The sequence below is a fragment of the Oxyura jamaicensis genome, chromosome 4 (assembly GCF_011077185.1).
Source record: "Oxyura jamaicensis isolate SHBP4307 breed ruddy duck chromosome 4, BPBGC_Ojam_1.0, whole genome shotgun sequence".
Taxonomy (NCBI): Eukaryota; Metazoa; Chordata; class Aves; order Anseriformes; family Anatidae; genus Oxyura; species Oxyura jamaicensis.
This window is the reverse complement of record NC_048896.1, coordinates 52,421,409-52,447,067: the sequence shown is the minus strand read 5'-3', so window position 1 is coordinate 52,447,067 and position 25,659 is coordinate 52,421,409. Positions and strand designations below refer to the sequence as shown.

General features: G+C 40.4%; 1 protein-coding gene across 5 annotated transcripts in view; it reads right to left on the bottom strand.

Annotated features, from left to right (window-relative positions):
• Window positions 1-25,659, bottom strand: part of SH3D19 (SH3 domain containing 19) — a 79,885-nt gene that overhangs the window by 31,837 nt on the left and 22,389 nt on the right. For 2 of the 5 annotated variants that reach the window (XM_035323863.1, XM_035323862.1), the window contains 5 exons: window positions 9,296-9,336; window positions 3,061-3,101; window positions 2,125-2,167; window positions 770-914; window positions 310-511 (listed from right to left, as the gene is read on the bottom strand). In XM_035323863.1, the coding sequence (XP_035179754.1) occupies window positions 310-511; window positions 770-914; window positions 2,125-2,167; window positions 3,061-3,076 (406 nt within the window). In that variant the 5' untranslated portion in view covers window positions 3,077-3,101; window positions 9,296-9,336. Of the gene's footprint in view, window positions 1-309; window positions 512-769; window positions 915-2,124; window positions 2,168-3,060; window positions 3,102-9,295; window positions 9,337-22,010; window positions 22,372-25,659 lie in introns of those variants that run through there. The other 3 variants (XM_035323860.1, XM_035323861.1, XM_035323864.1) reach the window with 2 other exon arrangements.

Genomic DNA, 25,659 nt, shown 5'->3' with positions numbered 1-25,659 from the left:
CATCTGAGCTCTACTAGCCCCATAGCAATTGCCCTTATGGCTGAATTGAGGAAAACATTAAAGATTTTTATTGTAAAGTCATAAAGACACATGATACTACTCATCTTCCTTGCAGAAGAAGTTTTAATTGTAGTCTAAACGTGAATGCAATGGTACTTCAGAAGAGAGGAGTTTTGCAGGAATTTGCAGCATCAATCACTCCCAGAAAAGTAACTGTTATTCATGTTAATCGCTGCACAGATCAATGATGAAGAACATCTTCATGAAACAGACTAAGGTTTTTATGAATGAGAAATCCAAAAATCTCACCAGGATAGCTTGCAGATTCCCAGTGTGCAGGCACACTGTTTTTTACATTACTTGCTGGCAAACGCCTGATTAGTTCCTCTGGAAAGTCAGTTTGTGTTGCAGAAGTAGTGGTATGTCTAGAAGCAGCAGCATTGTTGTTATTTGTTGTATTGACTTGCACTTGATTAATTTCTTTTATCACCTGCTCATAAGATGGTGGAAGCTACAAGACAGAGAGAGAAATAGTAATGTATGTCCAGATGCGATCCTTAAAAAACAAAAAGCATATAAATTTAAATATAATATATATAAATATAAAAATACTAAATTAATGTATGCAGAAGAAAAGAGCACTGTCTTTGATTATTCAATGTCACGACAGCCTAAGCAAGCAAAAACTCCTAGTGATATACTGTTTCTCTCTTCTTACTGTGCATTTGCCTTTATAATTCAAACACACCTCACGTAAATCCATGCTCACCTCAGCTGGAATAAGCTCATTTGTCCTCCACTGAGCATGAGACGAGGAAGGGAATCCTAATCCCTGAGGAGCGACAGGGCTTGCACCTGGAAACCAGGAGGATGGCCGGAGGGGTTCAGCAGCAACTATTGTAATTTCAGGACGCCTAGAGATGAAGGCAAAGGGGAATAATTATCTAAAATGTTTTAGAATAGTTTCTTTAAATGTAGAAGACCAAGGTTTTTCAGCATGGAAAATCAAAACAGCTCAAGTCTCTTTGATTTAACCAAAGATATCTCTCCGTGATCTCAAAGCAGCTTACCTGACCTTTCTAACAAGCACTTAGGCTTCCATTCAGAGCACCTAATTAAATGCCTAAGCCAAAAAGTAGGTTTATTGGCTTCAGTGAAATAATTTACATGCTTAAAGTACTTAAATACAAGTGTAACTCAATTAGATGGAAGTAGTCTTAGTTTTCACGGGATAATGAGAACTAATCATGCATGTGCCTTTAGCCTGCTGCAATGTGAAAACAGTGGGATAGTTAAAACTGCTTCTGGCTGGCTACCTGAAAGATTGTCTGCCCCAAAGACTTGTGGAGAAACCTCCCACTGTGCTACAGGAAGGCCAGAGCCCACCTCATAAGACCTCTGGGACAGGGCCTATGTGCTTACAGCATCTAGCGTAACAGGGATTTCCATGGGTTTTTAGGACCTCTAGGTATTGCCACTGTCTTACTACTGTAACAACTGCTTTAGAGGATAAGCTGCAGCGAGAGCCTCTTTTTCCCAGCTACAGCCCCCAAATCACTGCTGATTAATCTAGAATCCTGCATAAGATGCATTTTGAAAGGCTTCTGCTACAGAAGCCTTGGTCTGCTATCAGAAAAACTGCAGGAACGTATCTTCTAAAATGATTGTAAAAAAATTTAAACAGGGGATGCAGTTCCTTCACACCTGAAGTAATGGCAGACTCGGTTCACCAACTATTCAGGTTGGTGACCTCCTCTCTTAAATCTTTTGAGAAACCGGAATGAGGCCTGAAAGCGTGCTTATTTTCATTGTGAAGTGATCCTGTAAATAGATGTCAGGAAAGTGACACAGCTCTACACAGGTTTGTTGGTTGGTTGCATTCCTTTTCTGAGGACACAAATAGCACTCGACCAGAAAACTCTAACTCTTAGTCCAACCTGTGCTTAAGCATCACAGTATTTGTATTTATTCCAAATATAATTTATTTTTAAACACAAAAAGGATGAGAGGTAAAAAAAATAAAAAATAAATAAAAAAAGAGGAGAAAGATGTAGAAAGTAGTAAGACACAATCTAACAAGTTTTAGAGAAACATCTAACTGCAATATAAATAACTGCATCTTACCTTCTATCCCTCTGCTGTTCACTATGGCTAGAAGTCCGAGAAGCTATTTAAACAAAAGAAACAAAAGTTTTGAAGAAGTTAAAATGTACCACCACAGCAATAGAACAAGGACAGCAGCACAGCCCATACCAAGCCACCACAAATGAAACAGAGAGCACACAGCATCTGATCATAAATACCAGATTTTAAGACTGGCCGATGTTTTGAAAAAGATTATTTGTATTAAATACAAGGGGAAAGTTTTAAAAGGTTTAGGGTATAGTTTCATCATCAGTTTACGTCTTTCTGTGTTCTAGCTACCACCAAAAGAGATGGTCCTTCTTCTTTACCACGTTTCTGCCTTCTGCATTGCAACCCTAGGGCTGAAACTTGTTTTACTTTAGCTTAAACAATCCATGAATAAAACACAGAATTGTTAAACATATCTGGCTTTGTTTTTGATGGCTCATTTCTGAGATGTGTTCTTTTATCACTTTTTTTTTAATTATTATTTTTTGTTTGTTTTAAAGAAGGAAAGAGTACTAAGGCACAAAATCTAAGAAGATATTTCACCCTCCTTTATATAAAAAGACAAAAAAAAAAAATGTTTCCTTAAGTTTAATCACTCAAGCATTAGAAGTTAGCAACATTAAAAAAAATAGTGTTTTAATTTAGATAAAGTGAATCCTGACCCCTTTGTTTTTCTATTTTTGCCATATTTATAGTCAAATGATTTTTTCAATTGCCACATTGTTTTCATTTTGATGTCTTCAAAGGGCAAAGAAAATTATCTGAAGGACAAATTTTGGTGTAGCAAGGACAATTTAGGAAGTGGTAGAGATTTATTGTGCAGAAGCTGACGATTGTGCTGTTCCTGTGCCAAAGACTCAGAGCTGGAATCTGAAATCAGCAAAGCGCACTCAATTTAAGAATCGCAGGGTGGTGTGTCAGACATACCTCTTCCACGGGGCATTTTTGATGTGCACTATTCATGAGTGCTAGAGGAAAAAAAGAAGGGGTTACAGAAGAGGAAGAGGGGGTGAAGGAGAACAAACCAAGGCTCCAGAGTGCCAGAAACCATGATCAAATGGGTTAGTCACACAAGGACAGCACACGTGCCAAAGATTTAGAAGAACAACTGTAATGTCTATTCACAATACAGTGTCTTAAAAACCTAAAATAAAGCAGATTTTATTTCTAGTTCCATGCTGATTTTAACAATGGGTGTTCAGAAGTTTTCCCTGCCATAAATTAACTGTGAAGAATATAACTGAACATGGAAAAGTCCACTGTATTGCTCAACAAAGTGCCACTGTAGGAACATGGGGAGGGGAAGTCCAATCTCTCTGAATGCTTTATTTAGCTTAAAATCATGGTTTATTTGGGTCTGTGCTTTTTCCTCTCCAACAATACTGGGTGACATTAAGGAGCTGATCCAGATGGCAAGAAGCTGGGATCCCACAGTTCACGCTCCCACCTAACAAAGAGGTACGGTCAGGCATGCTGACCTAGGTAAGAGGCACACCTCAAAGTTTCAGCCATAACTGCTCATCTCCTAACCCATTTCTGTAAAAAACGAATCCCCTACATAACTAACGCCTCACCTTCACTTTCCTGTTCACAGACCTTAACACAGCATTCATCCTACCACACATTAAAGGGAAAACTAATAAACAAGCAAAAACAACCCCAAACAACCAATCCAACCTATTCCAAGTTTAGTTTTACAAAGAGGATGGAAGGAAGCATTCATTCGGTAAATGTATTTAATATAACTATTCAGGGTACATCCAAATGGTAAGGGCATTACAAATTAAAGCTAATTAATGAGGGATGTAGAACTAAACTGCTAAACCTGTCAATTTCTTCAAATCTTTCTTCATTTCTAGATAAAGACTAGATACTATTTTCTCCCATGAGACTCTAGACATAATTCTATTTATTATAGTCATTTGAACAAATAAAAAAAATCTGTAAGACCTTTTCACTTTCCAAAGAGAAGCTAAAAAACTACAGCGAGGCATACAAATCTACATAATCCATCAAATCCACCAAACATTTTTTGTACAAAAATTTAAACTAAACAAGTAAACTCACTTCAAAGCAACACATTAACATTATTTATATAAAAATAACTTTACTGGTAGCTACAGACATACCCTTTCAAACAGGAATAACTTCTACACCATTATTTATGTTTTCAAAACGTGCCCAATTCTGTTGTTTGAAACAAAAAGTTCTGAACACTCATAGAATCATCTGCACAAACATTTAATATAAGCATTTCTTAGGGACCTCGACAAAATTCTTCCCTCCTTCCATCAATCGCTCCTCTCTTTTTGCTTTCCTATTTTTGTTAGGACCACACTTCTAAAGCATTTTACTTTGGAAGCTCTTCAATACACAGGAGGAACAGAGGTGAAACCTACTGCATCTTCCACTCTCAAGTATTCCTTGGAGTTCCAAGGCAGGAGTGGTATTTCGATACTGTAAGTCTGATCTTCGTTCCCTTTGGGGACTGCCTTGAAAAAGTATGCTATTAATTTTTCCTTCAGATTTCAAATTATGACAGCTTTAGGATTTAAAAAACAAAACAAAAAATTTCCTCCATTAGGGGAGTCAATAAAAAAGTATTTCAGTGTAGATTTGCATACTGACAAATAGAAACCCCCACTTCCACACTAAGAAATGCTCTGGGTGGGAAGTGTTAATATTTTCAGGAGCATATATTTAGTGGTTTTTAAGTAAAAGGTAAGCAAAGTGGTTAAAGAAGGGGTGGGACAGGAAAACCCAGCACATAAAATCCACACATTTTCTTCTTATAACTTTATTGGTCTCAAGGGAAAGAATGTCAAATCGACCCATAATATTGTCACTAGAGATATTTATTTCCATTAGTGTCAATGAGGCATCCAAATGTTTTGCCACAGAAAAACAAACAAACTGTTTTTAACCTATTATAGCAGTTTTCAAGTGAGTAAAGGATTAATGGTAATACTGTAAGCAGGGAACAGATGAGTGACTTAGATTCATTCTTGGTACACAAATAAGTGGATAAAGCTGGTTAAATATTTTTGGCTGTGCAGGGTACTGTCTGTGCTGTAAGCTTATGTTTCAGAATGTTTTTCCTCTATAGTTTCTTCTCTGGCTTGTATTTTTCAAGTGAATTTGGCATTTCATTTCTGTTTGAAACACACACAGATTATGGGGCTGGAGGCACTTTAAGCTCTGAGATCAAGATGCCTGTATAAGTACACTTTCTAACAGCCCTTACACTACAAACTCATAAATTGCAATGATACAGATGAGCTGGTGGCATGTGAAGTCTGACATGCACTTTTGAGTCTTTTGAAAAGAGCTGGGCTAGAATTTACAGTCTTTCAGGCTACTTTTTTAGGCAATATAGATGAAACTATGAAGTTCATTCAAGGATCTGCTCAGAGATACCCTCCTGCTGTGAGCACTGAGTGCTTCCACAAAAGAAACACTGCATAATATCATCTGTATATTTCCATTAGCAAATCTGTATGAAATACTGAACAGCTTTGTCACTGCAGACTGCTTTAAAAGCAAGTTCCATTTTCCATTAGCAACTGGAACCATAGCCTCAAATAGCCCAAACCTTGCGTGAAATGAATCTTCAATTTTTTCTGATGATTTTTATTTATTGTCCCTTCCCACAGCTATCAGTAAACATGGTTTAGTGGGTAATATTGGTGGCTGGGGGACAGTGGGACCAGATATCTTTGAGGTCTTTTCCAACCTTAATGATTTTATGATCCTTCCAATTTTCAATCATATTAACTGTTATCAATGGGTTTTAAAGTAGTAATATTACTTTCTCCAACAAGCAAATGTGCTAATGTTTAAAAATACAGCTTCCCCCAGTGTTTTTCCACACCAGGCTAGAAATTTCTACCATCAATACTATGAAGTAAGCAGACTATTAGACCGAAAAGTTCTTCTCCCTGAATAGCTGCCTGGGAATAAAAGGTTATTCCTTATGGTCTCAGAGAGAGCCACAATTGTGAGCAAACACTCCTTCCCTTGCCTGCTAAGAAGTACACCAGCAGAGCTGACAGACTGCTTCTATGTGTCCTCTTGGCCACGCTTGGGGTCTTTGCAATAGTGAGGGTGCTGCATGCATGCAGAGATGCACTCTTCAGGGGGTGCTAAAATGATGAGGTAATCCTCAAACCTAAACCAGAAGAGTCTAATTTCATCCAAGATCTGATAACATTATTTATGTACAAGTGGAGCTTCAAACTAATGGGACATTCTCACACATCTCTGAAATAACAGGCTTGAAGCTTTTCTCCTGAACTATTTCTTGGCACAAGGGGGAGGTCTTGCTCCTTTTCTTCTAGTTCTGTTTCCAGGCACCTCACAGAAATGTCAGGCTGCCTGACCTTAGAGCTAGGCTGATTTAACGCTTGAATGTAGCTAAAAGAGATGCTGCCCAATTCCTCTTCAAAAGAGAGACTTTTGTTCCCTCTCTTGAACCAACATTAGCACTTATACGACCCCACAGCAAGTGAGTTCAGAATGTTAAATACATGTAAAACTAAGCACTTTCTGTACACTTTTTGTCCATTTTATCTCCCTGACCCTGCTCACCTTGGGCTCAGACCACTGTCAGCACAGGGGAAGGAGGGTGCCCCCCCCAGCAGCCATCTGTTATCTGCTTCTCCTTCCTGGCTCTTGTTCTTCTTTGGACAACTTCAGTGAGGGAACTGGTCAAAAATTATCTGGGGCGGAGGTGGGGGGGGGGGGGGGCATGATGGGGATTCCTCTCCCCACCCACATTGAGATCAAATACCTTCCCACAGCTGACCAAACTGCCGGGCACCAGAGAGGCTGGCATTGTTGCCAAATAAAGTCTGTGTAAGTACACCCTTAGGGAAAGCCTGCAGTTTCACTCCAATTTGACAGCAGCGATTTATGAAGATACTTCACTCCTTCCCACACCTTTCCTCGGGCTGTATGTTCCTGCCTCTGCACCAGTTCCTGCATTATGCCAGCCCAAATGTTTGTGCAGATGGGGAGAGAATGAGGTCATGGAATTGATCTGGTTAGGAAAAAATGGGAGCCAAAAGAACCTAGGAAGCCCCCAAGCAAAACAAAACAAAAATGAAAACAAACAAAACGCACAGCCAAAAACGGCTGCAAAACTGCCAAATGACAAGCCACAACCTCAAAGTGCGTGCAAGCTGTTACACATCCTTCATTCAGCCACATATTTGCTTAGGACAGAATGAGAATGGAACAAGTTTACAGGTTTACTTGCCTCTGCAGCCCTGCTCCTTAATGCCCCCCTGTTCTGGAAGAGTGGAGAAGCGAGCAAAAAAAACCATTCCCCTTTGTATCACTACTGCAGCACTTAGCTTGCTCCTTTTTATTTTCTTTGGCATGTTGCTGTCTCGGGTGTCTGTGAAAATCATTCCACTGATTTCATTGTGAGCTGGCTTTAGTGGTGTGTTCTCAGCTGAGATCATCATTAAAAACCCAGGGGTAACTTTTGACAAGTTCAGATGAAAAATGACTCCCAGCACATCTCATGTTCACGTGCTTGCTTTCTTCAAGCATCTTGGGCTCACTTTTCTGTATTCTACTGAGCTATCAAACAACGGAAACAAAACTACACCATCTTCTTACACAGAGTTGTAGGCAGGGTGGCCAAAAAGAAAAGAAACCCTCTTCCTCTTTGGCCACAAGACAGGAAGAGACCTACCAGTATAAAGTAAGTTTAAGCGTTGTCCATAGATTGCAAAGTTGAAACCCTGCAGATACCTGTTGTGTTTATGGAAAATTAGATGCAAACAGCCCACCAAAGCTGCGATTAAGAAAAAAAATTCTAGCACTGTTGGGAAAAAATATTTTTTCCAGAGAATACCATACTTTTTCAGGATTAATGGCAAGCAGAGTTAGGAATTATTCAGGGTCCATTTTTAATTTAGATCCATCTTCAGGCATGGCTATTGGCATATATATATATATAAATGGTTTCACGTACAATGCCATAATATGTGCATGGGTTTTTTTTTTCTATCTTATCATCTGTAGAATTCACGTACTATTCATATTTTATCATGGTTATTCACATATTAATATTATTAAGTATAATTATATAGCATATGTGTCAGGGCTTCTTGACTAGAATTTTTTGAACTTTTTTTTTTATATATATTTATTTAAGCCTCAAAAGAAGGTATCTCTTGCTACTGTATTTTCAGAACCATACATATATCAATGGCTTAATGATCTTTTACACAGTTTATCAATTAGATGAGGGTCTGGAGCTTAGGCAGTCTGAATCAATCCCTGACTCTATGACAAAGGCCCTCTGTGATCTGGTGCTCTCTGTGTTCCAGTATCCTATTTACGGCAGCAATAGCACAGATAAAGTGCTGCATTTTAACTACAGCATCATGTAGACTTGCTCTGAATAAAGCTTTCATGATCCCCTTTGACTACCTCCAACCTAATCCATACTAATGAGCCCCTGACTAATAGATTGAGGGAAACAAATCAGTAGAAACAAATCGTACACACTAATGTATTTCCTCCCTGTGGCAGAATCCTCAGGGTTGTTTTGGAAGTACCAAACTGAAATCATGGACAGAAATGAAATAATAATGAAAAAAGGAGAAAAAGAAACAGTGTAAAGTACTTCAGAGAATGCAGCTGAAGAAATTTTCTATCTGGAAATATGAGCAGGGAAAGAGAAAGAGGAGTTAAAAAATCAGGGAAGAAAAGATTCTATTTTCATACAAGATTACAAACTAACCATTTATTTTTGAAATGAGTCATGGGCACGCAACTAATCCCGTCCCCAATACAGCCAATAAAAAGGTGCTACAGATTTCTCCTGAAATTATTCTCCTGAAATGAAATGAACTTCTGGTTTGTCAGTGGAGAAAAACTGGGCATACATAACCCACGTTCTTCAGAGATGGATCATATCTGCACACAAATGCCCTAGTGCACAATTAAGAAAATGTTAGTAACTGGAAAGAAAGAATAGACCACCAACAAAGCAAAAAGATGGTCTAACATGAGGAGGAAAAAAAAAAAAAAGGCAGACATTGCTAGCAGCTTTCTTTTCACATAAAAAGTTAACCAGTTACTAAAAATTAAAATGTAGCAATTTTACAATATTATGACTCTCAAAAAGTAAGAAAAATAGACTTACATCTCTTGATTGCTGCTCTTATGGATGACAAGGGTCCTTGGCTTAATGAAGAAAGAACAAATGATTACAAAGTGGTTAACGTCTCAGAAAGGAAACAACTAAGTAAGGTCATGTTGAGATTCCCTATACATTGTACTGGGTTTGCCAAATTGGTTTTTCCCCCAGGTTGCTATCTTCACAGAAACTTGTCCAAAACTCTTGGAGTATACAACTATACCCAACCCCTTCTAATGAAAACCAGGTTGCAGCTTAGCTTAAAGACTCTGAAAAGATAGAAAGCCAGTATTGAAAACCATTTGTTCTCTCAACTGTGTGTTCAAGTTCACATTCTGTCTCATTTGACTGGAAAACTTGGAGAAGAGCCCATGTGGGTGTGTATACTCTCAGATTATTGGCATTTAATGACAACATTCCTGTAAATAACGAAAATTTACATAGCCAAGTAAACACCTACAGCCCCTCTGTTAAATATTTTTAACAATTTCTTAACAAAACAATTGATCTTCACTTTCATTTGAAGTTGTCTTTTTCAGTAATAACTTTGGAGTGGAGTTAGGCAGGAAGGCACGACTACAAAATCATTGGTACACAAGGACAGAAAAACGTTTCCTTTTGCTAACTCATCTGTTTTCTTGGTAAGACTAAGGTTTCTGATGTCTCTCTCCCGAACATGTTATTTAACAGATGTAGCAGCCTTTACTATTTTTGCAGGTAAACATCAAAAGTAACCCAAGATTACCATTTTTACGAAGTGTTTGTAACTTGACAAAAATATAACTAAACCTGCCACGTGTACAAAGTTAGAGAGGAGATTACAAAACAAACAAGCCACAAACGTAAATCTACTTCAGAAAAAGTTTTTTTCTTTCTTTCTTAGACACGGTATGTAAAGAATACTTGGAGACACCTTTCAAAGAATATTCAGAACTTCTAAGAGACTGAAAATAAACAGACTATAGGTGGTTGAAATTAACACAGTATCTTAATTACAACAGAAAGACATGCTCATCAAGCATTTTCCAGAAACCGTACACCAGAGCCTTCAGCAGCAGCAGCAGTCGGAATAGGAAGGTTGGTGCAGGGAGGGCACGAGCATCCTGCGACCGCTGTCACGGGGCGCAGGGCAGGCACGCAGCACACAGCCACAGTCAGCGCTCAGCCAGGCGCCGCCTGCACTTCCACTGCGATTGCTGCTGGCTGCAGCTCCGCCAGTGGGACGAAGAATAGGGGGGTTGGAGGAGAGAAGAAAGAGACACAAAGAACTTGGATGAAAAATGTCCTCCCTCTCCATTCGCTCAGAAAACTAATTAAGACTAGAAATGAATGTTGCCCTGACCGAACTGTCTTCTGAAATACTTTGGCTAGTCTAGGATAAACAATGCCTATTTGTCTGGTTTCAGAAACAGTTCAACTGTGGCTTGGCCCCTCTCCACACAGCTAGCAAAGCCGCACTAGAAAACATTTCTATCAGTCATATTTTATTGCACATTCTCAGCAGAAGAGGATTCTTGCTTTCCTTCAAAATATTCCATCACAATACAGCCTTATCTTCAAGGAACACTTTTAGTTTTATGTTCCTCCCTGATGTACCCCATTTGTCTTTTTTTCTTCCTTCTAACTAAACTCTTTCTTTTGGATGTTCAGATTTGAAGCTTTATTCTTCTGCCTTCATTACTGTGAATAACTGCAATATTCAGGGTTTTATTTTAATTATATTTAGTATGGGTAGGAAGGAGACTGAAGTCTGGCAACATCAATCTGAAATCTTTTGGAGGAACAAATACTTTCCAAACTCAGAATTCATCATTTGCTTAAATTCTACTGCAGGAAATTAGGAAGCCTGTAAGTTATACATACTCAAGGATCAGTAAGATCCAAATGGAGCAGGTTAAGTTCTTTCTTCATCTGGCAAGAGCACTTTGAACTGTTTAAATTTGCCTCAGAATTTGATGAGCACTTTTAGATGTGAGCACATATTTTTTGCTAGAACTCATAGGAGTCGTCATATATGCAAAAGTTCAAGTATTCTGTGCATTATACTGACCAAAAGAGTACAGAAGAGATCTTAAAATCAAAGTGCAAAGACCTTTTATGAAACCAACCTGGTGAAGCTGAAGTACGAATATATAATCAGCAAGGCAGTTCACGTATGCAACAATCCATATAATTCAGAACCCATGATAATATGGTTCTGTTTGAAAATTTATGAACTCACAAGCAAAGCAAACTGTTATCAGATAGTTTTGCTTTCCCACCTTCCATTAACAGGTCACCATCAACACCCTTCCCCTCGCCTAGCAAAGCACTGCATTTGCTATCCCCAGGAGAGTTCGAATCACATTTAACTTACAATTATTTAAGCCCTTTAAAGGCCAAGAAATGGGAGTGAATTTACAATTTCTTCTTTTTTATTTTCTTTTCCACAAAACCCTGTAAGGGGACTGCAAATTCCTTAACTTAGTTACATACAAAACCCCAGTAATTTAAGAAAGATGTTGTTCTTAGGACAGCCTGTGATTTTGCCCACACCTCACGCTGAGCTCACCCCACACTGTTACGCAGGCAGCAATTCCTGGTCTCCCCTCCCATCTTGCAAAAGGAGGAGTGATAAGGTTGCTACTGTCCTCCTCTGCCCCGCAATTAATGACCACATTTTCTTCCAAGGAATCAAAAAAAAAATAGCATAACCAAATCAAATTTAGTTCTCCTATTTGATGTGGTAGGAGCTGCAGCAACAACTCTGCTGAATGGAGTCCCTGCCTCTTTCCCACCTCCTCCTCCTGTCTGTAAAGCAGAGCAGCGAACCAGAGCACGCGCACACAAAAACAAAACAAACCACAAATGCTCATGTCAAGGACAAAATGAAACAGTAAGAAGTTTAATCTGCATGGGATCTCTGATCCTGGTCCCAGCACAACTCTCTCGACAGTTACGCCAGACCGATGGAGGGGATGGCATGGCAACAGCCAGCCCACAGGGGGACAGCGGCTCCTGCACTGCCCTGCAGCGCATGCAGACAAAACTCCAAACTCAAATTGCTGGAAGAAAACAGAACAGACAGCAGGAAGCAGGCACTTTCATTGCATAAAAGCCTGATAAACATTAGCTCAAACACTCCCCCAGCCACACCTAATGTGGAGTAAGTACAGATGCAAACCATTTGCATTGCCCCCATGCTATTTAACAGGCAGCAGAGGACAAATGGAGCAATTTTCTTGACATCTGATTTAGCCTGGACCTCACTCCCTGTTAATTTAAGCACAAACTTTGTTCCATTTCCAACTAAAGCAGCAGCTCTGTTGGGCTTCCCAAGCCAGCCCTTCAGAAAGGGGAACTACCCCAACTTTGGGCATCCAAACAAACAGGCTTGATAGGTTCAGAGAGTACCTTTAAAGCTGCTGTACTTGCTAGCTGAAAGCAGTCGGGTACCTCAAGTCAGCAGTGATACGCAAAGTGTCCCACAGGTCACCCTTTCTGAAGATAAAGAAGCTGGAATGGTTCATTTGAAGATGTTAAACACCTCACTCCTCCTGCGGGCTTTATTCTAGGTTTCAAGGACAGTTTTCCCAAATATAAGCACTTAAGGAAAATGCTTCTAAAGCATATTTTAAGCCTGCACATTGGAGAAATAAAATTGTCACCAGCTGCAGCTCTACCTGAAGGCCCGCTCCTGTGGGGTGACCCCTGAACCAAGGCAGCAGCCCCCAGGCAGCGGATGGGAGCAGCATAGGGTTTGAACCGCAGTGTTGTCTCAACCATCAGAGAGAATTGTGACTGCTGGGAGGGTCTGCATTTCACCCAGGGAACTTTCAGCTGTTTTGGGAGCAGCAGTGGCTCCAGCCCAGCCGAGGCCACCTCAGGGGCACGTCTGCTGGCTCTGCTCCTGAGCACCGACAAACTTGTGCTGGGCTTTGCCTGCTGCTGGAGGCCACAGGCAGTGCTGGCTTGTGATTTCTCCCTACTGCCTGTAAGCACACCTGTGCCAATGCAAGGCGAGTTTCCCAAGCTACCTACTGACGTCTGCCCTATGGGCTGCAATACTGCTCGGGATACAAAAGACGTCCCAAGCTATGGTCCTGGCTCCGCATCCCTCCTTCGTCCACCTCTTCGCATCCATCCTCCTATTCTGTGGCTCGCATGGGGTGCTCTGCAGCAATCGTGCAATCCTCCACAGCGCCTGCTCCCACAAGAACCTCCCTCTAGCAGAAGGGAGACCTCTGGTTTCTTTATCTGAGCTGACATAACGATGAGTATTATACAGGAAAACCGATTCCACCTATTTCATACATCACTCTAGAGATTTTTCTGGTGAAAAAAGAAAAAAATGAAAAAGAACAATCACTTGTTCTAAAAAACAAATATACTGAGGTATCTGCTCCACAGATTTATCCTTCACATCACATTATATAGGATTTTTCTCAAGATGCCTGTCCTTTGGTTCACACACCTGCATAAAGGCATTTAACACATTTTCAGTTGTGATAATTATTGACTCTTTACACAGGCACTTCAAAAAGTTAAAACGTTGCTATTTTTAATATCTTGTGACTTCTTGGAACACCAGCCAATAATTTTTCAATAGCTGATGTTGAAATCACTGTGAGGTAAAACACTAGGATAATGAAAGGCATGATCTATTCCTCTCAGTTCCTCTAGAAATCATGCTAGCTTCCTTACAGTCAACATACCACAAGATAATCTTTTTAAAGCTTATTAGAAAACTGTTAATATTATTTAGAAGACATTATTCCAAACACAAAATATTCAGAATGCGATGATTTCACCACAGACTGAGTTCCAGAAAGACATTAGTATTTCTAAAGAAAATTTAAGGCTTGTGGAAAAGATCAAGTTTACCACCATGCAGATGGCAGGCCGAGGACAGAGCTGTTAGTTTACGTGACACGTGGACCCAAGGTGCAGTTTCTCCCTTGGTATAAGACAAACAGCGAGTGCACAGCCAGTACAGGCTCTCCATTTCCACCAGCCCTCCTGTGCTGGCGCTGACATGGCTGCACATCTGCCGGATCAGCCACGTGATTTTGCTAATAACAAACATCCCAATTAGTTTTCAGGCAGACAGGCTGACTGCTCCAGCTGGCTGCAGCACCCCACGAGCACCAGGGTGATGCAAGAGGTGGTGGGAAGGGGCAGCCAGGGAGGCCAGCGGCTGTCCTTGTGGGAAGCAGCTCAACCTCCACGCACAAAACCCAACCTTTAGCCTGTGACTCACTTCCAACGTGCAGCTAATCGGACAGCAAGTCACCAAACACTGGCTCTGCCTAGGGTCAGCTGTTCTTCTCGCCCTTCAGCATCAGCTGATTCACTGTTGTGGTTTGGTTTTCTGCTCATGCTGGTTGCCCAGACTGGCTCACTAGGAGATGAGACGAGCACCAGCAGAAAGCAGCTGGCAGCAGCCTGGCACCATCGTGGTCTCTCTGGAACATGAAGACGCACCCTCACCTTCCCTGCTACGTAATGTGGTATTGCACCTGTGACCCTGTAGGTACTAATAAAGATCCAGTCACCTAAGAAAGCAAGTGCTCAATACTACAGGTCTAGGAAATCAGACTCACCCTGGTACAACTTTACCTCTCTTGGGCCTGGCCCCAAAAGCAAGCAATCCCGAAGCAGTAATTAAGCGTTGTTACAATTCAATCCTCATCACTATGCTGAAGATGTCTGCTTCTGCATCACTAAATGAACAGAGCAACTGTGACTTCCCACTGCCTGGATAAGCGAGGACATAGTTAAGAAGCAGCTAAAACCCAGCTGCTCAGCTAATTAGAACAGCTCGCATTGATCAGCATAGGGAGATGGTTTCTGAAATGGCTTTCTAGCTATTGCTTCAGCCACTTACTCCATATTCATGTGCTTGTCACTGTCATACTTGGGGATGGTATTTCAGCCACTGAACCTTCAATTTTGTGGCAGGACACTGGAAGGAAGTCAAAGCAGATTAAGGCAGCAAATGATAACATTTCACCCACTGATCCTTGCAGCAAACTGCAGTCATCAGGCTCCAAAACAACTTCCATACCTAACAATGTCCAGCTTACATCTTGAAGCTAAAACACCCCAAATTTTAGTGCAAATCTGAATCACTCAGTTCACGTGTATCACGAATTAACACTTTCCTGATCCAGTGCTACAGACACGCTAGACAGAATTCCCCTTTTCGCTTTGCATTTTTTTTCAGACAACATGAGCTGCACTTCACCTTTTCCCAAAGAGGACTGCATGCACATGCCCATTCCAGAAAGGCAAATCATCAGAGTATTATTCAAGTTATTCTCAGACTTCATTGTCTATTTATGGATTTCATCTTCCATCAAAATGCGTATGACAAGAATGGAGAGCTTTGCTTATCGAAGAGCCTGGCCCTTCTGTACGAGCCAAGAATCTACAATCTAACCTATCAACAATTTGTACTCACTTTTGTGATACCTCTGCAAATACATCTTGATGGAAATTGAGAAATAATATTGCAAATGCTTTAATGACAATTTAATCTTGGTAGTAAATATTTCTAGCAGATGAAAGCACATACAATTTTAAGTGTAAAATGTCATGGTAATGCAGCACAGTAAATGTAAATGCAAGTATCATTGAGTTGTCTTAGTGATAGAGGTAGGATATTTGGGCTCACCCAGCACTGTATTTAGGGAAAAGAATAAGGGTGAAAAATGTAGGGAAGAAGGCTCTACCAGACAAAAAGACTTAGCTGTAAACTGCAGCTTTTTCAGATGTAAATTCTTTACCATTAAAGTCCACAAAGTTTCTGCACTTGCAAATGGCGTGAGATGACAGTGCCCTACTTCTGCTGTTAAGCAGTATGAGATGAAGCTTGTTTCTCAAGAATGGCTCTTTGATTCAGCTATTTGCAGTGGCATTTCAGCCAGCAAATCAAAGCCCTCAGTGGCCACTGACAGGTCATCCTGCTTGCCTCATACATCTCTGTACATCAGAACACGATCTGGTGGCTGAGTGAGCTCCAGAACCTTTGTCATTGACCTCACAGATGAATAAAACCTGTTTTAATAACAAAGGACAAAGGCATAGAGAAAAGCTGTTGATCCAGATCCATAGAATTCAAGGTATCTTTACAGGTGTTTAACTATTATAAAGTATGAATGTTAGACTTCCTTCAATGGTCTGTGTACTTCATAGAGAATGTAATTATAGTGGCAAGGTTATCTTTAAGCTTGAAGTTTTGTGAAAGGGGAAAAGTGTCATGTGAATGTCCTCATATTAGGACTTGAAGTATTAATAATGATATACTAACAAAACAGGTAACATTCTGCTTTACAACAAGGTAATATCTTCAGTGTATATAAAAGAAAGCAAGTATGTTCAGTCCCTACTAAAACCAGCTGCCTCCAGCTCAACAAAGATAAAAATAGTAAAAGTAGATCAACAAAGAGTAAACTGAAGTAGACACTTCTGCTGGCCTGCTGAAAACATAAAGGCCGTGAAGCTTAGGAGCAGAAACACACCAGAGCATGGCTTCAGCAGAGAACGAGCAGGAACTAAGGGTGCTGCCTGCAGGAGTGAGCGCCCAGCAGGACATGAGGCATGAGCTGGAAGTGAGGAATCCAGAGGAGAATGCTCAGGTACTTGAAAGCCTTCAGACTTCAAAGACTCCAGAGTTGTAATCAAACTGAGGGAGCAAGGCATATGTGTTTCTTATTTTGCCTAGATCTGTTTCCTGTGCCAACACAGTTGGGAAAACACGGGTCCATGTGTTTCAGTTATTGTGCATCCTTCAAGGAAGAAACTAGCATACGCGTTGAGGAAGAAGTTCCAGGGGAATCTCGAGGCATCTTAAGGCCTCCAGCAGATTGATAATTGAGTGTCGCTTCCAAGGGACACTACCAAATAGCTTTTACACTCAGCAGTTAAGATAGTATCTGTATCCTGCCTAGTCAGAGATTAACAGCACACAATTCCAGTTCTGTAATATAAAAGCCAGCTGTTTGAGAAGCATCCAAAACATAAAGTTCAACCGCAGCCACAGAAGTGGGATTATGGAGAAGCGTTCAATGCCGGCATGACCTCAGTTCCAAAAAATCAGCTGAGCACCTCTGAGAATTTTTAAGTGTGTCGGCCAATGCTGAGCCCTCTGACATGCAGGACTGTCATGCTCCTTTCACCTAATTCCACTTCTTTGTAAACCGTCTGAGCCAAATAAGCAGCATGAAATGTGCTGGAGTTTAAGCTTTAACTAAGTGAGGAAACAAAAGGAATTTTCTCATTATTTTCTTTGCAGGCATATGTTGAGAGCAAAGACATTTGTTGTGGAGGGATGGCCTATAAAACAGATTTATCAATACATATGCACCGAGTAGACTGAAATCTATTATTAACTCACGACCAAAAAGAAACCCAACAAACGCATAAACCCTTCTACACTGTAAATGTGAAGCAGCGGCCAAAAATCTGTGTAAGAATTTTACAAGGTCATCCATATACAGAGACATACTGGCTTCGAACTGGTCATTTATTAAATACATAAATGATTAAATATTTAAATAAAATAATTTATGATCAGTAGAAACTCATTTTCAACCCTCCCATGTTAAAGCATCACAAAAGTTAAAACTACGTTTGTGTGCGATCACATCTTGTTCCAATGGACTGTTGACTCACCCAGTTACACCCTACAAGACATTAGGTCCATGAACTCGCAACAGTGACCCTTACAGAAAGCACAGTGCACAGACATTGTAAATTAACATCTCATAACCACACCCTTCACTCAACCTGTCTTTCCAGAAAGTGCCCATGCAGTTCAAAGAAACAGCATGTTTGCCTATACACTCTTCCCTTGCCCTGAGTCCAAAAACATTAAAACGCTTCCTCTTGTTCAAAACCACAAATATTGGCAGAGCTTTTGGTTACAAATACAGACAATGACCCCTCAGAAATGTGCACTGTTTAACAAGAAACCATACACTCACATGTCTGCAGGTCTACAATGCCTATCTCTTAAGTTTAAATATGATTTAAACTGCAGTGCTTTTTTATTCATTTGCAAAGATTCAGCAACTCGGAGATTACGGTCAACCATTCTCAAAAGGCACACTTTACAGATCATTTTTCAAGTAATAGCAGCCTTGTTATTCTGACTGTACAAGGATGTAGGCAAAGTATAGCGTATTGGTAAAGCTAGTATCTTTCTTAGACCAAGCTGGGGAAAAAGATTCAAGTTTTTAAATACTCAAATTCTTTTCCAAGTCAAACAGAGGCATCAGCCATCAAAGCTTAAAATCACACCTACAAAACCTGCATCTATCCCAAACACACTGCAAAACCCCCAAAGGCGGGTGATGACATTGCTGTAAGAGCACTCAAAATACCTACCTCACCAGCCGGGAGAAGGCCTTTACCCACTGGGGACGCTTCCTGTGTAAAGCCGATCTCATCTTTGAGCAGGTCACCGTGAAAATGTGCTGCATGACAAAATGAACTTCTTCTACCCCCAATCATATACCCTGGCTGCCTTATAACATCAGGGACCTCAAATTACATTGCAAAATAATAAATACTGCAGCCTCTAATGGATGGTTACAGCTTGGAAGACATAATCACTATCATCACCTTTCACCACTCAACCAAATTTAGCCTCACAAGCAAACACCTTGTAAAACAGACTGAACCGGACCTTCCTGGAGCAGCAGCTGTAAGAAACACCTTGCCAGGACATTTCAGAGCCACAGACATCAGTGCTCCTCCCTAGCCTGCAAAAATCCCCCAAACACATCGCCTCTCACATGTTTATCCCTGCCCTTGGATCACTGCACCATGTCTGCCATCAACCAACTAGACAGAGAGAAAGGACAGAACAACCACCTACCAGTGGGGTTACCCTTCTCTCCTAACAACCAGTCTCTGATCCTTCACCCCAAATAATTACAAAGATATATATATTTTTTTAAATCTCCAGCGCAACTTAAAGGCTCTGGATCCAGACAATAGAGCAGGTAATTTCACTAACCTCCACTCTCAGCAACGCCATTAACTCCAAAGGCAGGAAATTGTCCCTAACCGTTTTCGCGTCAGCCAACAACTTTACCTCCCTCTCCCCTTTTAACATGCTTCTGGGCCTCCAGAAGCAACGGTGGCCTTTTCCTTAAGACTGCCTAATTGAACACAACCTAGGCAAAACAAGAACTCCTGCATTATAATCTTCTCAAGAAGTAGCAAAGCCATAGTAGTTGCACTCTGTGGATCTTGTGGGTCCCTTCCAACTTGAGATATCCTACAGTTCTGCAGGGAATGACAGCTCAGCCTCTTACACTACACAACATGGAAAGCGTCATACAAAAGTAGCCAGCACCAAGTTGAAAAGAGCCAAAAAGACTTTTCTTCGTGCAACACAAGGTTAAGCTATGGCACTTCTCACTGCACAACACCGTGAATGCTAAAAGCCTATACACATTCAAAAAATAAAAGAAAACCCATTGAGGGGTATTAAATACAAAGCAACAACTCTCTCAGGAGACCCCTGAGTCATGTAAATCTGGGTGCTGACAGAATACATGGATACCTTCCAGGATACCTTCCAATACATGCTTGGTTTTTTCCTCATCTTCTTCCCTACGCCTCTGCTTTGGACATAAGCAAGACAGAATAAGAATGTAAGAATAGATGGACCTTCTGTCTGCTCCAGAAAGGCCATTTTTATAGCCCTACATGTCTTTCAGGATGGAAGGAGGCCAGTTACTTCAGTTGCTCTAATTAAAGGTTAAATAATGTGGTGTTGACTTTTTGATGACATTTGAATTTTGATGACATTTGAATTTGATATTTTTTATTTTTATTACTGTGAAAACAATTTTGGCAATTTGTAATTAAGCTCCTCCAAGAACATTAACGAATTTGTTTTATATTGCCATTCAGCTACATCTGTATTACACAAAGCAAAATACCTGTGTAGCAGCTGCAGCAAGGCAGTTGCCGCACTAAGGAGTGTTTTGTCAATCCAAATACTAACAGACATCATTAAAAAAAAAACAAACAACAACACAGAAGACAGTATGAGAACAGTAATTACACGAATTACTAAGTCATCATTTCAGATCTGTCCTATACTGAAAAAACAATTAAATGCTGTTATTAATAGAGAGCATTGGAAGTCCGTTCAAATGTTCATTTAACAGAAAGCATTTCCCTGTTATGCCTCAGAAAAAAAAAGATAGATGGGGCAGCAATGCAAATGATCTTCTGTCCCACACAGCAGAACAATGTGGCTGGAAAGCCTCTCCTATGGCTGTCACTGCTGTCCTTGTCTCAGGACACTGTGCTCTTCCTTCCAAGATGTCAAACCTACACCTGTAAGGAGTAGGATTCGTTTTTAGCTAATCATGGGCCAAGTGTTTTAGAAGAGGCAGTGGAAAGAAGCTAATAAAACAATATGATGGTCTTCAAAGCAGTTGCCCATAAGAAGCTGTATTCCTAGGAGAGGAGGAAAACCTCCTGAAGCGGTCCAATCCCAACCTGCTATCAGAATCGTTTGAGCCAGTACCATATTGATATTAAAGGTCAGTGTGCAAGGAGATGGGGAAACAGAAGTCCATGTTACATGGAATAGAAGGACTCCCATAAAGAAAATAAAGCTATGTCTTTCCACCAAGCATTTTTTCCATGCAAAAACATTGCTTAGTATGACATGAGATCACTCACGTACTTCTTTTGCTGGAACTAAGTATTATATTGTGGATCAAAAGAGAGATTCAACCATTATTTGCATTTGGAATATTATCATTAGATTTGGATCCTCTCTTTATCTAAAAGCAGCTTTTACCCCATACCTTAAGAGATTGGGAATGTTCCCTATATACAGAAGACAAACCTTGTAACAACTGCCAAAATTAAGACATGACTATGCATACTTATAAGGCCCTTACCTTTACAAATACTTTCCACAGTTAGGGGTGTAGGATCGAATTTCTGTCCTCTGTAGCAAGGGACCTACCTGTGATCACACTGGTTGTAGCCTCCAAGTGAAGAGGCAACATGTCTTTTTGCACTGCTGAATCTTAGTTCACTTCCTACAGCTGAGGCAGTTGGGAACAGATGCAAAAGCAGCTCATCCCTGTTGCCCTCGTAGCCCTCCTAAGGGCTAGTACTCAGTCGGGAGAGCCTTTGGTTTGTTGCAGCTGGCCAAAACTAGGACAAATCACATACGTAAACAGGGACTACATTCAAATTGTGATACTGGCACTGAGCAAAATACCTTTGAAAAGATAAATTTTGCAGCAAAATCAGAAATGCAACCTGTCTCACAAATGACAGAACCAGAGATTAATACACAGCTGTGCAAAATGCACATCAAGCACCAAATAAATACAATAAGATGGAAGAAGCTATCAATATGATGGACCTCACTAGGAATATCTCTCTACCATGAGACAGTCAGGATTCAACTGTATCATGCTTTCCAAGAGTGTCGCTTCAACGTTCTACCTGCCAAAATCAGATGCTACTTCAAGTAACCAATTATCTGTACTGAAATGATCTGCAGACATCAAAGAATAACTTAAAATAAACTGACAAAGTAGGTAAGCACTACATAAAAAGAGAGAAAAAAGGAAAAAAGTAACAATCTCTTCCCTCTCATGCACATCAGAGGGAGAGGCCATGGAAACCAAAACAATGCAAACTGAATTCTCCCACTCAAATTCCAGAGGTGAAGGAAAATGTAGATACTGACCTGAGTCCAACAAGAAAACTACACAGAACCTCAGGGAAATGAACCAAAGCTCACGTATCAGCTCCAGCACTCTTAAAACACCAATATGCATTTTTTTTTCAGGGAGAACCTGAGCCACTGCTTCTTCTGAGCTGGATGTTTACGACCAGCCAAGTCTGCCTCCTCTGCCTGGACACATATCCCACGGGCTTCCCCTAGCAGCTCCTCCTCCCTCTAGAAAAATTACTGTTTTTTTTGAGACGATTACAAATACCTTTGGAAAGAATTCTCTTCCAGCCCTCTCTCCCATCCCACCGGCTGAATTTCATGTGCTATTTGTCATTTAAACGTCTTTGGAACGAAGGAATAATCATAAAGGAGAATTAAAACCATGCCTGATTAATTTGGCTCCTCACATGTTACTTATAAACAGAGAATTCCAGTTCTCCCCATAGCTTCCATCCACCCTAGAGCTTGTATATTTTCTGCGGGATTTAAAGAGAAAACCATCTGGTTGTTTTAAAGAGAATTATTGCTGTCTTATAGGGAAAAAGTGAAATTGCCCCAAATGTCTTTTAAGGGGAAAGCATGATAATTAGAATAATAATGGGTAATTGTGTGCTTCGTGAAACTACCCTTGTAGAACTAAGGTATGCCATGGTTGCTTACCCTCCAGGCAAATCGCCTAATTCACACGGAGAGCAGCCTTGTGCCCGGATGGTTCTCAGTACCTTCTACTGGAACCTCCTCAGATGGGTGATAGAACAGAAAAACTTGCTCGTGTTCACAGGGCTCCCAAAGGAGCACTGAAATTCTCTGAATGAAGGAGGGTGAACCCTTTTCTCTTTATTCCTTCAACAACCATCTCATTCTCAGCATTATTTTCCATTATGAATTAGCATTAGCACTGGAAAGCAGCCCACACAACGGAAGGGGTTGTTCAGGGCACCAAAGCAGCCAGTCCTTGAAAATTCCCTTTGCAGAAGCCAGGAACAGAGTGCTCTTTTATTAAAACAAATCCCTCTTCTCTGCTTAGGATTAGGGAATCTGGAACTTTGGCTAGGATGCTCCCTTCACAACAACTCATTACTGCTATCTGTGAGAGGAATAGCCCAAAATCCCCAGCACAACAGTGAAGAATTGGTGGCATTAAAACAAACATCTGTAGCAATAGACTCTAGACATCCACAAGATCCCTAATTGCCAACAACTAAGCCTAACCCATCTGCCATTAATTCCTCTGCTTTACCTGTGATATTTTATTTCTCATTTAGAGATGAGTATAAACTGAGCAGGGAAAATTAACATTGCAAAGAAGAAATCAAACATAATGATTTACTGGGGCAAGGAAGCTATCAAAGAAATCTGCTGCACAAAAATGAGTTCATGCTTCTCCAGGGAAGCACATCCCTGACGTGCACAGAATGTGCTACTTACCAGAAAAACACGACAAACGGAAGAAAGACATAAGCAGATTCCAGTCTGAAGTTACACCAGTTTAAATCCACATTTAATCAATGGGATTACACCAGCTCCAAGTGACCGAACACAAAATGCAGGTCTCAGAAGGAAAAGAAAAAAAAAGAGCAAGAGCCACATGATCCTACTTTTTAGATGTCAACAACAAAAGTCATGTTATCAAGACCCTGCTTCCAGCTCTACCATTGATTTATTGTCTGACTCTGCTTCCCTCTGTTGAACCTGTTTCATCTGTAAAATGGAGATGCAGCTATTTTTCTCCTCGGAGATGAGCCTTCTGATCCAACTAACCACATGAGCACTGATAACAGCCCAAAGGAGGGAACAATCGCTCCTTCTGGAGCAGCACAGGCTTAGCTCAGCTTGTGGCAATAGTGAAACTGTATCCTCAGGGCCTGGGAAGGAAACTAGCTTTCTAGACAAACACATCTTCATACATCAATCTCTGACCTACTGGGAGCATACAAACATAAGATCTTCATTTTTTTCCACACCCTAAAAGTATGCTTAGACTAAGACTAACTTGCTACACTTTACCCTTAAGAATCCTGAAGGCTTAATATAAATAAGAATTCAACAGTAAAACAAGCATCACCCCCAACATTTCCGCATTCTTCTAAACACAACCCAGAGGTGTCCTGAAGGCTTTTTACCCTGACTTTGTCACACACACACACCTTTCACATGAAGAGTCATCAAGGTTAGAAGTCTCAAACTTCAGATTTGCATTACAGCCTGAAACACTGGCTAGTAGGGGTGAGAGCCTGAAATACTCCTCTGGGTAAACAGCTGCACTGACAATATAATGCAAACATTGCCAGGGGAAAATACACGGTTTTTGAATGACAGCAGTGAAAAACTAGGTATCAGGATGCTTGTAGGAATGAAAGTGGTCCCACTGTATAAAGCAACCCAGTATTTGAACTAAGGAATTAGATTTTGACTGGTTCTTTTTAACACTGACTCCCACAGCATTATCATTTGGAAGTTGAGTTAGTTTGAGACAGGGAAGCAGGCTATCAGCGTGCTGGAAATTAGCTGGATCACCAGGCTCAATCTCTCTCTCTCTCTCTCCTGGGGAGGATTTCAAGGCTCAGCTAGAAAAAGACATCACCTGATCTAGCAGTAGCATCAGAGGTCTGTCCACATTGCACTTTTAACTAAAATACAACAAAGAACCTAGGGGCCAACAAAGGATTACAGGAGTACCTCTCACTCTTTACAATGCCCATTTCCAAAACACTAACCTTGAACTTAAATTTACCTAAGATATGCAAAATCTGTTAAATGGCCTACAAAAATTAATAGTGAAATTACTCCCGATGACAAAACACCTCTACTTGTTAAACACCCAGATGTTAACAGCAATTTGTGAAAGGCTTCAAACTAGAAACCCAAACTTCCGTATCTGGGAGCTAACAAGATTTGTAGGGTAAAAGAAAGGTCACTCACATTCTCCTTCAGATACACAAAGCTGGAATTATTAAATGACTTACTGCAAACTGACTGTAATGGTTACACAACAGAAAATCCTGTTATTGTCTGTTTTCTCAAGATGTCAAAAGCATATTGATTTATACCCATTGTACAAATTGTACAAGTGTATCGATTTAACTGGAAAGTGAGTAGAGTTCCACTATATTATCTGTCCTGTGCCTGAAGACTCGCTACATGCCCTGTTAAAGCCATGAGATCCTAATTAAAAGGTGTCTTTCAGGTGATACTTCACAGATGAATTTTGATAGCAAAACACATTCTTAAGCTACAGTTAGAGCATTACTGAAATATTTATTAAACACAATTTCATAAGATCAACATTAAATAGTAGAGGAAAGAGAAATGCAGAGAATCATTCGCTAATGGAACTTTGCTACACAACAACCTAAAACCAAAGTTAGATACAAAATACCATCCATAAAAATGACAGCTTGGTTTACCAGAAGCTCACTAAAAGAATCTGTAGCCCCTTTGATCAGCTACTTAAAGTGCTTCTTTATAAAAGGAACAAAAGAAATGTTGTGTCTGTTTGTATTGTTGACTTGATATATTTTAAATGAAAAAAGACCAATTTTGTTCAATCAAATGAAGATGACGAGCTAGAAAAGAGCTTTAGTACATTATAAATAGACAGAATGTACGCTATACAACAGTAAAACCTAGAATCTCTTTTAGGAATGAGCTAATTCCCCCC